At 37.2% G+C, this 14691-nt stretch overlaps 1 protein-coding gene across 6 annotated transcripts in view; it reads right to left on the bottom strand.

Moving 5' to 3' along the window:
* The window catches only part of LOC106067227 (putative amine oxidase [copper-containing]), a 31880-nt gene extending 18159 nt beyond the window's left edge, over positions 1 to 13721 (bottom strand). The window contains exons 1-3 of one of the 6 annotated variants that reach the window (XM_056013883.1): positions 13704 to 13721; positions 2523 to 3150; positions 801 to 1099 (exon numbers count right to left, since the gene is read on the bottom strand). In XM_056013883.1, coding sequence (XP_055869858.1) covers positions 801 to 1099; positions 2523 to 3119 — 896 coding nt within the window. In that variant the 5' untranslated portion in view covers positions 3120 to 3150; positions 13704 to 13721. The other 5 variants (XM_056013873.1, XM_056013859.1, XM_056013867.1 and 2 more) reach the window with 5 other exon arrangements.
* Positions 13722 to 14691: the final 970 nt, after the last annotated feature.

Here is a 14691-nt window from a genome sequence, read left to right as displayed (position 1 = left end):
GAACAAGACATGTTAAGTATCTCTTGACAACATAATTCTTACTGTCTTTCTTACACTTATTGAAACATGTGGGAAAGAGTTTCAAACATTTGGTCTGTGAACTGAGAAGACCTTCAGTCTGGCTATATCTTTTCTTGGGAACAACACATTTATAATGGTCTATGGGGTGCAGGGACCTCTGGAATAGATGAGTCCATGGAGTGCAGGGATATCTGGGATAGATGATTTCATAGAGTGCAGCGATATCTGGGATAGATAGGACCATGAAGCGAAGAGGATCGCAGGGATCTCTAGGATATATGAGTCCATGGAGTGGAGGGACTCTGGGATAGATGTACGCGTGGACTAAACAGTTCCGTTTGGCACATGTAGTGCAAGGATATCTGGGATAGACGAGTCCAAGGAGCGCAGGGATCTCAGAGATAGATGAGTTCATAGAGAGCGTAGGGATCTCTGGGATAGATAAGTCCATGAAGCGCAGAGATCTCTGGGATAGATAGGTCGTTTTAGCGCAGGGATCTCTATGATAGATGAGAGGAGGGATCTCTGTGACAAATGAGTCTATGAATTGGAGGGATCTCTGTGACAAATGAGTCTATGAATTGGAGGGATCTCTGTGACAAATGAGTCCATGAATTGGAGGGATCTCTGGGATAGATGTACACGTGGACTAACTAGTTCACATATACCTGATATTATTTTAGATACACGGATGAAACTAAACCATTTTCGGTACCACATTTATAAGCACTTTAAAGTCATCAAACTAAAAGAGCCATTGATTGTATTAAACCAATTACTTGCTACTATTGTATCCAACGATCAGCTCGTTCATACTATTAAACATCTGACCATGATACCAGATCTTGTCTACAGAATACTTCCTCGGGTCAGAACCGTCTAAGTTGGCCAGAACCCCAAAGTCCACCGGGTGCAGGCCGTAATACTCTACGTTGTATTCGGCCCATACCCAAAGTCGGCGCATGTTGATGTCATCAACAAGATTGGTGGCCAGGGGAGACGGGTAGATTTTGAAGCACTCCTCTGGTGGACAACTGTGATACGACGTTCCGTAACTTTCTTGTAAGATGTAACCAATCTGAAATCATAGAACAAGTAATAGTGCAGTAAAAGTCAAGGATTTTAAGACTTAACAAGACCAAGACCTCTTTATTGATCCTCATTGGAAATTTGTTTTGATTTCAATAACTCTTTTCTCGAATAAATACAACAACAAAAACATTGACATCAATAGATCAGACACAACATACAAAGTTCATAGAGTGACCACAAACGTCTTGGTCCTTTTCACGTTTCCTAGTCTGACCGAGTAAACTGATTATAGGCCTACTCATTGTACGTCTATGAGAACTTATAGGCCTACTCATTGAAGATTCTAATAGCTAATGACGGTAAATGAAAAAGAAAGATAAAAAAAGAAACATGTATTTCAGATTGTAAACCAAAGCAGGTTTAGTATCTACAAAAGTTCAACTAAAATCTAGAACGTTTACATAAGAATGTCATCTAATTAGACTTGAGCCCTGCATATCTAGTTGTATGGAACTACATCAATTAGAATTTAAAATAGCACTCTTAAAAACATAATGAAGGCTGAATGTGTTATGAGAACTTAAGGCACACAAACATAAGAATATAATGGTAAAATAATCTAAATACATTTGTTCACGTAGGTCTTTCTGTTTTTCTTGTTAGTGAAATGTGCTAATCCAAGAGAACCAAAGTCTTGCAACTAGATCAGATCTTTATATCTTCTTATCTTATGAAATACAGATTTTACCTTAAAAAAAAAACAAGATGATTACGTTCTACGAGTCATGCATCTAGTCATGCATGTTAACCAATGACTTCAATTCTGGCAGGTCATTGGTTTTCCAGACTGGCTCAGGCAAGAAGGAACATTTGTACAAATTTGTCCTAGCATATGGAACGAGGAATGTGCCTTTATCTTTATGTCTTTCTAATTATTTTATAAGTTTTGTTTTAGTATTTGTTGATTATGGTTCAGTGTTTTATGTATAATTGCTACTTTAGTTTTAAGTCTTCTATCCTGAAGGCTTTCTAAATTTTGTGATTTTACTAAAGGTGTTACTCTAGTCAAATGTGAATATTTGTTTGTTATGAATCTCACTGCTCTATTTTGTGCCTGTTCCAGTTTCTTAATGTTTTCTTGAGTTGAGGGGTCCCAAATAGGGGATGCATATTGTTGTAACCCTGCCTTGCACCAGTGCTTGAGATGCGCACTAGCGCACTGTTGAACGTAAACATTAAGACTCTTCACAATCCCTGATGCACTGTTCTTCTCTCCATTCTAGTGTCTTCCTGTTTACGTTCTCAAGCACTGGTGCAAAGCAGGGTTACAACACTATTCTATTATTGGCCTAACCAAGGTTAAATAACATTTTAGTTTTATGTTCTTATTGGATTTATAGAAATTTCTTTTAATAAGCCCTAATATAAATATAGATTATTTTATAGAGACGCAAGTGAAGATTCTTTACCTTATTGTCCACTTCCTTTAACACAATCTTGTAGACTGCGTCAAACTCTTGCAGGCTTACTGGACGTAAAGAAAACTCGACAGGATTTCTTCGTTGGTCAGATTTCAGCAGTGTACATTCTTCTACATTCGGCAGTGGCCCACAGACATACTCCTCTACCACGGGAGGATTGAGATCCCCTCTGAACACCATGGCCCGGGCCTGTCTAACAGGTTGAGGACCTCCGCTGTCCAGGTATCTGAGAACGTTTTGCTTTTTGGCGGGGTACAAATCCAGCGTGTAAAGACAGCTCTGGTTAACCATTGCCGTCTCTGCAGGCTCGACGTGGATATTCGGATCCTTCTCCAGAAACTCCCTCAGCCTTTTCATCTCGTATTTGGTCAGATCGTGGAAGGGGCCGGGCTTATCCGGCTCGCTCAAGTCGATGAAGTTTTTGTTCTTTGACTTGGCGCCGCACGTTGATGGCTTACTTTTGCCAGGATCCCTAAGGGCCAGCACAATGACAACAACAGTTAGGCCCACGGACAACAATACAAGGGCAGCAGCGAATGTCCTCCACGCTCCAATCTTGCGACGTAAACGTGAAGCTTTATCCATGGTAGATCTCTTTTACATAACCCTATATATCCTGTGAAATAAATAAAAAAAAATTAAATAATTAAAACATTTATTGCAATTTACAAATCAGAAAAAAAAGTCATTGTTAGAATCAGACTACTACGTTTAAAGTTACGATATTAAATATATATATATATATATATATATATATATATATATATATATATATATATATATATATATATATATATATATATTAGACAATAACTCCATTAAATAACTTCAAATAAAATATAAATAAAATTTGTTTATCGTATCGACCTCGTACTTTGGCACCGTCGTGACGATGTACCAACGTCTCTATCCAGTAGGCCAGTTATAATTGTTTTATTATTCATTGGCATTTTCATTAGGCCTATATAGACATCTAGAACTAGATCTAGATTGCTAATTTGGAACTCTTTTAAGTCTAGATAATGCTTCTATATCTAGAATCTAGATGTAATCTATATTAAATTAACGTAAAATTATAAGCAAAAATAGATTATCTATCGATAAACTTAAAGCAACTTTAAATTTAAAGTGAAAACACAAACTCAAATTTGACCCCCGAAGTGGTCCACCCAGGCAGGTAAAAAGGCAGGTATCAATATTTTCAGAAAGAACATAAGAATTAAATTAGATTAAAGACAAATGACAGAGAAGAATGGAGAAAGAATGTTGACAGATCTTGTGTGTTGCCCCAGCGGTCCAACAAACCAAAGGATAGGTGAAAGTGAATGTAAAGTTATATGTGAACCTGGCCTAACTGATGTCTTATAATGAATATCTAACTGATCTAATTGCTTTGTAAATGGTCAATCTCTAATTCCTCACAAAAAATAAAAAAATATTCATAATGCGGTGTGTTTGTGCTCCATCCAATATTAGGCCTATAGTTTATATCAATATAATTGTGTATTTTTGTAAGTAAACCTTTATGTGAATACAAATGTGAAGCTAAGTGCTAAAACACTGAAATGAATGATGCATATTACACAAATGTAAAGGCAGCACCCGATCTTTTTATGAGAGAGAATAGTGAATTCAAAAGAACGAAAGTCCTCTCCAGGGCACGAGGACCCACCGACAACTCCGCCTAACTATTACAGTCTACTGCTGATGGTAAAATTTTATATAAACGGGGGGGGGGAGTATTAAAGGTAGTTATTCTGTAATTTGAATATAGAAGAGTGTGTTTTGCATAAAATATTTAATCCGGTGGAAAGAGTGGGTCTGTTCTCTTTAAAAAGCTTTTCAAAATGTGATTCAGGATATGAGTAAGTTTCTTGGCGTCCTTGAAAATTAAAAACAAAGCTCTTTCTTCGCCCCGCTAGTAGGGACCACTTTAGATTCTTGAGGGCAGTGTCATTTATCTCCGGGGCTCTGTGGGCTGGTTAACTCGAGGGACGAGGGAGGGGGGTCTACTCAAAGTCAAGTAAGACAATATTCATCAAGATCTTACATGCTAGCGACAAGTCTGTGCCCGTTCACAGCTTTATCTTCAGAGATAGCGATGCACAGTACCCTGTTAGTCCCTGTCCAGCAGTGTACGTTCTAATGTATCGACAATACCCTGTTAGTCCCTGTTATTACTGTCCAGCAGTGTACGTTCTAATGTATCGACAATACCCTGTTAGTCCCTGTTATTACTGTCCAGCAGTGTACGTTCTAATGTATCGACAATACCCTGTTAGTCCCTGTTATTACTGTCCAGCAGTGTACGTTCTAATGTATCGACAATACCCTGTTAGTCCCTGTTATTACTGTCCAGCAGTGTACGTTCTAATGTATCGACAATACCCTGTTAGTCCCTGTTATTACTGTCCAGCAGTGTACGTTCTAATGTATCGACAATACCCTGTTAGTCCCTGTTATTACTGTCCAGCAGTGTACGTTCTAATGTATCGACAATACCCTGTTAGTCCCTGTTATTACTGTCCAGCAGTGTACGTTCTAATGTATCGACAATACCCTGTTAGTCCCTGTTATTACTGTCCAGCAGTGTACGTTCTAATGTATCGACAATACCCTGTTAGTCCCTGTTATTACTGTCCAGCAGTGTACGTTCTAATGTATCGACAATACCCTGTTAGTCCCTGTTATTACTGTCCAGCAGTGTACGTTCTAATGTATCGACAATACCCTGTTAGTCCCTGTTATTACTGTCCAGCAGTGTACGTTCTAATGTATCGACAATACCCTGTTAGTCCCTGTTATTACTGTCCAGCAGTGTACGTTCTAATGTATCGACAATACCCTGTTAGTCCCTGTTATTACTGTCCAGCAGTGTACGTTCTAATGTATCGACAATACCCTGTTAGTCCCTGTTATTACTGTCCAGCAGTGTACGTTCTAATGTATCGACAATACCCTGTTAGTCCCTGTTATTACTGTCCAGCAGTGTACGTTCTAATGTATCGACAATACCCTGTTAGTCCCTGTTATTACTGTCCAGCAGTGTACGTTCTAATGTATCGACAATACCCTGTTAGTCCCTGTTATTACTGTCCAGCAGTGTACGTTCTAATGTATCGACAATACCCTGTTAGTCCCTGTTATTACTGTCCAGCAGTGTACGTTCTAATGTATCGACAATACCCTGTTAGTCCCTGTTATTACTGTCCAGCAGTGTACGTTCTAATGTATCGACAATACCCTGTTAGTCCCTGTTATTACTGTCCAGCAGTGTACGTTCTAATGTATCGACAATACCCTGTTAGTCCCTGTTATTACTGTCCAGCAGTGTACGTTCTAATGTATCGACAATACCCTGTTAGTCCCTGTTATTACTGTCCAGCAGTGTACGTTCTAATGTATCGACAATACCCTGTTAGTCCCTGTTATTACTGTCCAGCAGTGTACGTTCTAATGTATCGACAATACCCTGTTAGTCCCTGTTATTACTGTCCAGCAGTGTACGTTCTAATGTATCGACAATACCCTGTTAGTCCCTGTTATTACTGTCCAGCAGTGTACGTTCTAATGTATCGACAATACCCTGTTAGTCCCTGTTATTACTGTCCAGCAGTGTACGTTCTAATGTATCGACAATACCCTGTTAGTCCCTGTTATTACTGTCCAGCAGTGTACGTTCTAATGTATCGACAATACCCTGTTAGTCCCTGTTATTACTGTCCAGCAGTGTACGTTCTAATGTATCGACAATACCCTGTTAGTCCCTGTTATTACTGTCCAGCAGTGTACGTTCTAATGTATCGACAATACCCTGTTAGTCCCTGTTATTACTGTCCAGCAGTGTACGTTCTAATGTATCGACAATACCCTGTTAGTCCCTGTTATTACTGTCCAGCAGTGTACGTTCTAATGTATCGACAATACCCTGTTAGTCCCTGTTATTACTGTCCAGCAGTGTACGTTCTAATGTATCGACAATACCCTGTTAGTCCCTGTTATTACTGTCCAGCAGTGTACGTTCTAATGTATCGACAATACCCTGTTAGTCCCTGTTATTACTGTCCAGCAGTGTACGTTCTAATGTATCGACAATACCCTGTTAGTCCCTGTTATTACTGTCCAGCAGTGTACGTTCTAATGTATCGACAATACCCTGTTAGTCCCTGTTATTACTGTCCAGCAGTGTACGTTCTAATGTATCGACAATACCCTGTTAGTCCCTGTTATTACTGTCCAGCAGTGTACGTTCTAATGTATCGACAATACCCTGTTAGTCCCTGTTATTACTGTCCAGCAGTGTACGTTCTAATGTATCGACAATACCCTGTTAGTCCCTGTTATTACTGTCCAGCAGTGTACGTTCTAATGTATCGACAATACCCTGTTAGTCCCTGTTATTACTGTCCAGCAGTGTACGTTCTAATGTATCGACAATACCCTGTTAGTCCCTGTTATTACTGTCCAGCAGTGTACGTTCTAATGTATCGACAATACCCTGTTAGTCCCTGTTATTACTGTCCAGCAGTGTACGTTCTAATGTATCGACAATACCCTGTTAGTCCCTGTTATTACTGTCCAGCAGTGTACGTTCTAATGTATCGACAATACCCTGTTAGTCCCTGTTATTACTGTCCAGCAGTGTACGTTCTAATGTATCGACAATACCCTGTTAGTCCCTGTTATTACTGTCCAGCAGTGTACGTTCTAATGTATCGACAATACCCTGTTAGTCCCTGTTATTACTGTCCAGCAGTGTACGTTCTAATGTATCGACAATACCCTGTTAGTCCCTGTTATTACTGTCCAGCAGTGTACGTTCTAATGTATCGACAATACCCTGTTAGTCCCTGTTATTACTGTCCAGCAGTGTACGTTCTAATGTATCGACAATACCCTGTTAGTCCCTGTTATTACTGTCCAGCAGTGTACGTTCTAATGTATCGACAATACCCTGTTAGTCCCTGTTATTACTGTCCAGCAGTGTACGTTCTAATGTATCGACAATACCCTGTTAGTCCCTGTTATTACTGTCCAGCAGTGTACGTTCTAATGTATCGACAATACCCTGTTAGTCCCTGTTATTACTGTCCAGCAGTGTACGTTCTAATGTATCGACAATACCCTGTTAGTCCCTGTTATTACTGTCCAGCAGTGTACGTTCTAATGTATCGACAATACCCTGTTAGTCCCTGTTATTACTGTCCAGCAGTGTACGTTCTAATGTATCGACAATACCCTGTTAGTCCCTGTTATTACTGTCCAGCAGTGTACGTTCTAATGTATCCACGCCTATTGTGTTGGGTCAAGACACGAGGTCGTCCTTTCAATCTATATTTTTTTCTCTTTTTTAATATACTTATTGTAATTGGCTGGTAATTGTTATTGTTTACAATAGATGACAACCCCGCTCAAGGCGCACACTAATATTTTGTTCTCATGGACCACCGCCTCTTGCAATATACATTTCGTTTATCTCCGAATTAACCCTAAGATTTTGTTTAAAAAAAAAAGAAAAAAAAATCAAAAAAAAAAAAAAAACTAAAGAGATTTTAAAAGTCCATAAATGATCACTTTCAAACATAAGTGTTGTACTGATTATAGTATTGATGGCACCTATTGGTTTAGCTACGATCACTGTCAGTGAAAACATCAACGCAGTAAATACTAGTGTCTACAGAATAAGAAAAGGGAATGCAATGTTTTAATTTTGGATAAACCATATAAAAGGGTAATAGAGTTTGTGTTTGAATTTCGTGAACTCGTAGGAGGGCCTAGCGGGTCTGTCGTACTCACTACTTACGTTAATATAGTTGAGGGAAAATGCGAGTAGAGGAGAAAATCAATCCGAAACTTTTCTCTTTAAAAATGCCGTTAAATACGAGACAATATTTGAAGACATTTGAAAAGTTTTCACCTTTGTCCCGAACTTTGACCCCTGATAACATTGTCTTTCACATTTTTTCTCCGAGCTTTACAGTAAGATAAAAAAAATGGTCACTCATTCGTTTTCATGTCATGACAAATCAAATAATTAAAGATATACATTCTCTCTTCACATAAAGTATTCTTTCTTATTCAATAGCTTTTGCAGGTGAGAAAGATGGGATAAGGAAATAATGTTAAATACTTTCATCTTTTTATTCTTTCATTGTACTGCGAGATTTATTTCCCTATTTATATACAACAAAATTAATTTATTTACATTTGGTTAATATTTTTATTATTATTGATTCATGTTTAGTTAGGGGCAATGAATAATAATATAAGATAAGGAGATAATTGTGCAAAGTTTGAACTTGATCCGAGAATGGGATGGGAGAAAAAAACGTGTACGAAGTTTCTATCCAACAGACAGACAGACAGACGGTGTGAGTTGATATAAGTTTTGTAAAAACTGTATACATTACAAGTTGAGGTAGATACTGAATTGATTTGTTTTGAACTGAATATGGGAAGTGTTAAAAAATGTCACAATTTCACCACCATTTCCAAGTGCATAGACAGAACATCTAGTAACATACAAAACGTTTTTGGTGGGACCTTTTGGCTGATGCAGCTCAATTCATCCATCGTATACATTTATTTAATGTTCTCTTATATTAAACATTGAGCCATCGTTTTGGACGGCATTATAGCAATGGGGAAATTCTCCTCTGCTAATTATCCAGAACCAAGAGCTGAGTCACGACGAGGCCCCCCCCCTTTTCACCCCCCCCCCCCACCACCACCTTTGCCCTAGAAATCTGTTTGACATTACCGGAGGTCAAATACGTTGGTTGCCTAGTGCTGCTTTGTCAGACGCTGACGTACAACAATTGTTTGGCCCGGCATTGTGGTGGCTGAACCCGACGGTTTTTTTTATTAAAAGGACTGGAACAGTAAGTGCTATACTGAAGGGAACATATTTAATTTGAAGGTCAAGAAACAGTTTTGTGTATATATGTTTAGTTTGACCCACTTAGATAATATTACTAAAAGACGCACACTAACGATTGAATTGAATTTATTATTACTTTTCTTTCCGTTAAATGTTTCTGATAAGCTTAACATTTTTTTTTCCATGACTTCGTAAGATCAAGAAATGAGAAAATCCAGCGCATAATGAAATGTGACTAAGAAAAGAGAGACTTTATACAATATTTATTTATTTATAGTTAATTATTTATTTATATAAGTATTTATATAAGTAAAGTTCCCCTTTTAGACCTTCCTATCTATAGGCCAGATAATGAAAAAATGTCATCTATTTCCAAGGCCGATGATTAACAAGTGTGTCATGTGGCCAGCACAACGACCAACCGGCTATTCTTTCCCATAGTCAGTCAGGTACCTATAAAATTTGGGTGGACACTGGGGCGTCCTAAGAATCCCGAAATTCAAAATCCTAGTCTTCACCGACATTCGAACCCGAGTCCCCTCGGTTCAGAAGCCAAGGGGTTTACCACTCCGTTCATAAATATATATATATGTAAATTAAGATTGAGATCTCTAGTTACAAGCCAAAGGAAAATTGATGCGATTATGACGTACTACTCATTGTGTGTAATTCATAGGATTGGAAGAGGAAAAAAAAAAGTCCTCCTTGTCAGCTGGTCTCGGGATTGGGGGGGGGGGGATCACAGGTTGAGAAGTGTTGCCTTGATGGTTCAAATAATTTAGAAAGGAATACTTAACGTGAATTTTACAGCCGGTAAGTCCAGCTGAAGTCACCTCACCGCTAGTAGATCTAGATCCGAACTTGTTAGACGGCCTGACTTTACTTAAAGAGAAAGACTTCAAGCACACTACAGTACTCTACACAGCACAAAAAGAATGTCCTTGACATAGTTCAACAAAGGTGCTGAGAGTGCAACATCTGTAACCAGGTTTCTCTATGAGCGGTACCGGTACAACAAGTTGATTGAGCCAAACATATTTCATCAAAATACGGCTAGAGGACTGCGTGTCATTGTTTTCTTAGAGAAAGTTATAGATTTATATCGACACCGTTTGGACACTTCACGTGCTAAAACTCTCAAGGTTATTGTCTCTATTTTATTCTAGATCTTATACTTGAAACAAAGTTGAAACAATGTGTGTATGTACTTGAGAGATGTAGAAATAAAGAAGAACCAAAAGTAAAGATAAGCTTGAAATTAATAGAAATATTTTTAGATATCTGTTTAGATTAGAGTAGAAGTTGAAAAATAATAGAATTGATCATAAAAAATATTCAAAATAATATCAAAATCTCTCTTTTTTTTTTTTTTTTCATGTAAGAGATTTTATTTATTATTTATTTTGGAGAGAATTTTGTAGGATTCAATTCAAGTTTCCAATGAGAAAAGCTAATGCCCGATGGGTGGGTACCCAAATGGCCGGTAGGGCCACCTAAAGGACCTCATGAATGCCATTATAGAACGTATAAAATTATGAAAGGCTTTATAATATTCTGTTGTAAAAGGGGCCCTCTGAGCGTCGTGTTAAAAAAATCTTGTACAGGCTCTAATGTTAATTTAATCTAACACATTTTCCGAAAAAATGTAGGCCTAATAGTCTACATCGGTAGACAGTGCTACTAATAGGCTTCATCCTTTTAGGGCCCACACTTTTAGCGATTAATAAGCAACATAAGGCCTACTATATTTCTTACAAAGATACAGAGTTGTATGCATGCGTTCAGTTATCGATACACTATCAAACTTAACAGAATGATTTTGAGGACAGGTAGACCTAGAATTGCATGTCCATCTTACAATATAGAATTTGTGGGCCGGATTGCATAGAAATGCCCAGACCGATTTAAACACCCGGTCCGCCCCTGGTACACAACATCAAACATGTGCGAGCAAAATCACCCACACACACTTTCTCACGCGGGCGTAGGTAAGTAAATGCCACTCACTGTAAGTCTGTTGAGTAACAATGTGGGAATTGTTGTAGGGAAAGTTGTACAAGATTGGTTGATAGCTGTGCTTGCCTGTAACATTAGTCTAACTCACGGTAGTTACCGTCAAAAACAATTGTACTAATAGTTTGCTTAAAGGAAGCCTGGGTATAGCAGAGTTGTGGGGCAAGGGGAGTTGGCATGGAGGACCAGTCGAGGGGATGAGCATTGCGTGAGCTAATGTAGGGCATAGTTTGAACCCAATGGAAAATTGTGCATTTAAAACTTTAACACTCAAAACAATGGATGCGAAAAACACCAGCATGCGAGTAATCTCTAACCAGATAAAACAAGATCTCTATTTCAATTTTATTTTAGCTATTTCAGCTTTAAACCTACAGGGACTTAAACCCACATTAAATCTTAATTTCACTGTTAACTGTATATTACTACAGTTATATTTAAAAAGTAGACACTTCATGGCTAAAAAGCTTCCTAGACATTTACATGCTTACAACAACCCTAACCTTACAATAAATAATTGAAAAGAAAAGATGGAAAAAAAAAGCAAAAACAAAATTTTAAAATACTTTAAAAATAACGAAGCTTATCTCTGGGGAATAACTACAAAATTTACTGCCATATGTCTCAATACTGTTAGAATTATTTCCCTTTTAAAACAAAAAATATTTACTACTATTTAATCAACTATTTGTTTATTTTATAAAAATTGATTCATGTGTTGTCTTCCACGATAAATAATTGTGCAAATTTTCAACTTGATCCGAGACTGGGAAGTGGGAGAAATAACGTGTTCAAAGTTTGTATCAGACTTCTGTAAAAAAAAAAACAAAAAAAAACTAGGCATTATACTCTGTATAATCCCATCCAATTAGGAAGCCGACACCGGGCCGCATCGAAATTCTTAGATGGGATGTGATACGAAAATTAAATTGGGAAATACAATTCGGTTGGTTAATATGCTGGCCACACGCTCCCCCTTTACCTATTGACCACAAAGAAATTTAACTCTATAACACCTGCCCACTAAATTTAAAAAATTGGATTCAATGCCTCAAAAGTCCAAAGTTTATTTGTTTGTTTGTTCTAACCAGCTTAAAAACAAAAAAAAAGTTAACACATATACAGGAACATTTGCATTAATATTGATGTCTATATTCGAAACTAATTTTCATCTCTTTGACCCACAACCAAAAAAAAAAAGGAATTTACTAATCGCATATTTATTTACGTATCTCCGACGTGCGTTTTCAGCGAAAATAAACTACACTACAAATTTGTTAGGCATGCATACTAACTGAGTTACTTACCAACTCAAGAAATGTAAACAAAACAACAACACAAAAAAAGTAACTCTAGTCACAAACTAGAACAGATCTAACAATTCTGTTGCATGCTTCAAGTATCGATAATAAAACAGTGAACAAAAAGAACTTTGTTAATCCTGTCACATATTTCGTTCCTTGAAAAAAAAAACGGAGTCGATGTCGTGTACAATTCGATACACTTTGGACAGCTACTTTATTATTCGATTATAGTTTGAACTCTGTTTCTCATTATGCACTGAAAAGAATAAACTATTTCTATTTATAAACTATTTGTGTCGACCTAAGACGGCTTGTTTATCCTTTAAAAAAAAGGAAAATAAAGAATGTAACACACACACTCACACACACATAAATAAAGATAAAAGCTAACAATGTCGTCTGCTGTTGAGTTCCATGCACAGAGAGACAGACGTGTAAACTGAACGCATTAAGTCAGCCAAAGACATCTAGGAGTTGGTGAGAGATTCACTTGGCCAGGTCTCTGTACTTGGATAGTAGGTCACAGTTTGAAACAATGCCTACATACTCAAATACCGCTACCAGCAAAACGTCTTCTATTAAAAACTGTAAATATTAATTATGCATTAAAAAAAACAACAAAAAAACAAAGGGATGCGTGTGGAGTTTTGCTTTCTATTTCTTGTTAGTGATGTGTGTAAATGTTTTTTTTCTTGTTGTGGTTTATTTTTTTGTTACGATAAACAAAGAATAGATCTTGAACTTTTTAAAACGAGTTATTACATTATCAACAACTAATATGCTATATGATGTGCTCACTATGGGCACCAACATACTTATTTTGTTCACATTAAATTCTTTAATAAAATAGAACTGCAAGATTTGTAATCCATTCATGAAATAAACAGATGTGCATAGATTCCTTCCCTTTTTGAATGCTCTTCTTCACAGAGTAAAAAACAATCTGAGTGTAGAATAATAGAACTAGCTTACTATTGTTTGTATTGAATTCAAATGGTTGTACTGTGTATAAAGTCAATCTAGAATAATAGAATTAGCTTACTATTGTTTGTATTGAATTCAAATGGTTGTACTATGTATAAAGTCAATCTAGAATAATAGAATTAGCTTACTATTGTTTGTATTGAATTCAAATGGTTGTACTATGTATAAAGTCAATCTAGAATAATAGAACTAGCTTACTATTGTTTGTATTGAATTCAAATGGTTGTACTATGTATAAAGTCAATTTAGAATAATATAACTAGCTTACTATTGTTTGTATTGAATTCAAATGGTTGTACTATGTATAAAGTCAATCTAGAATAATAATAATTGAAGTCTCGGTGAGAACAAACTACTAGCACAAACAAAAACAGGTGACATGCACTCATAAAATAACCACAAATACACTGAAGCATACACATACACGCTTACATTAATGCGCACACACACTAATACACACTCTTACATACACAAATACGTAGACCTACTTTTTCTTTTCTCAGGATATGCATCCAGGTCTGCGCACAATCTATCAGTCTCCAAACACATGCATGCACATACATGCATTGATTCAGGGTTGTTTTAGCAACGAAATTTACTCACGGCGTTTCTCTCTCTCTCTCTCTTTCTCTCTCTCTCTTTCTCTCTCTTTCTCTCTCTTTCTCCTTCTCACACACACATATATACACACAATTGCACACTCACACGCACTCACTCTCATTCCTGTTCATTTTGTTTGTACACATCTAGAAGCGAGAAGTAGTTTCAGTTTTCAGGCGCCATCTGGTCAAGTTATGAACTAGTTTAGGAGAAACTAAGGCAATTCACTATTATTATTACAGAACAATGGACAATTATTCAAGTCCCACATCCCTCCACTATCTATTGTGACCTAGTGTGCAACATGCCTTCCGTCTCAGAATGGCCTATTGTATGCATATAGCCCTAGAGCAGGGAGTGTCTATTGATTAAAACA

The sequence above is a fragment of the Biomphalaria glabrata genome, chromosome 1 (genome assembly GCF_947242115.1).
Source record: "Biomphalaria glabrata chromosome 1, xgBioGlab47.1, whole genome shotgun sequence".
Classification (NCBI taxonomy): Eukaryota; Metazoa; Mollusca; class Gastropoda; family Planorbidae; genus Biomphalaria; species Biomphalaria glabrata.
The sequence above is the reverse complement of the archived record's forward strand: the minus strand, read 5'-3'. Positions and strand labels throughout refer to the sequence as shown.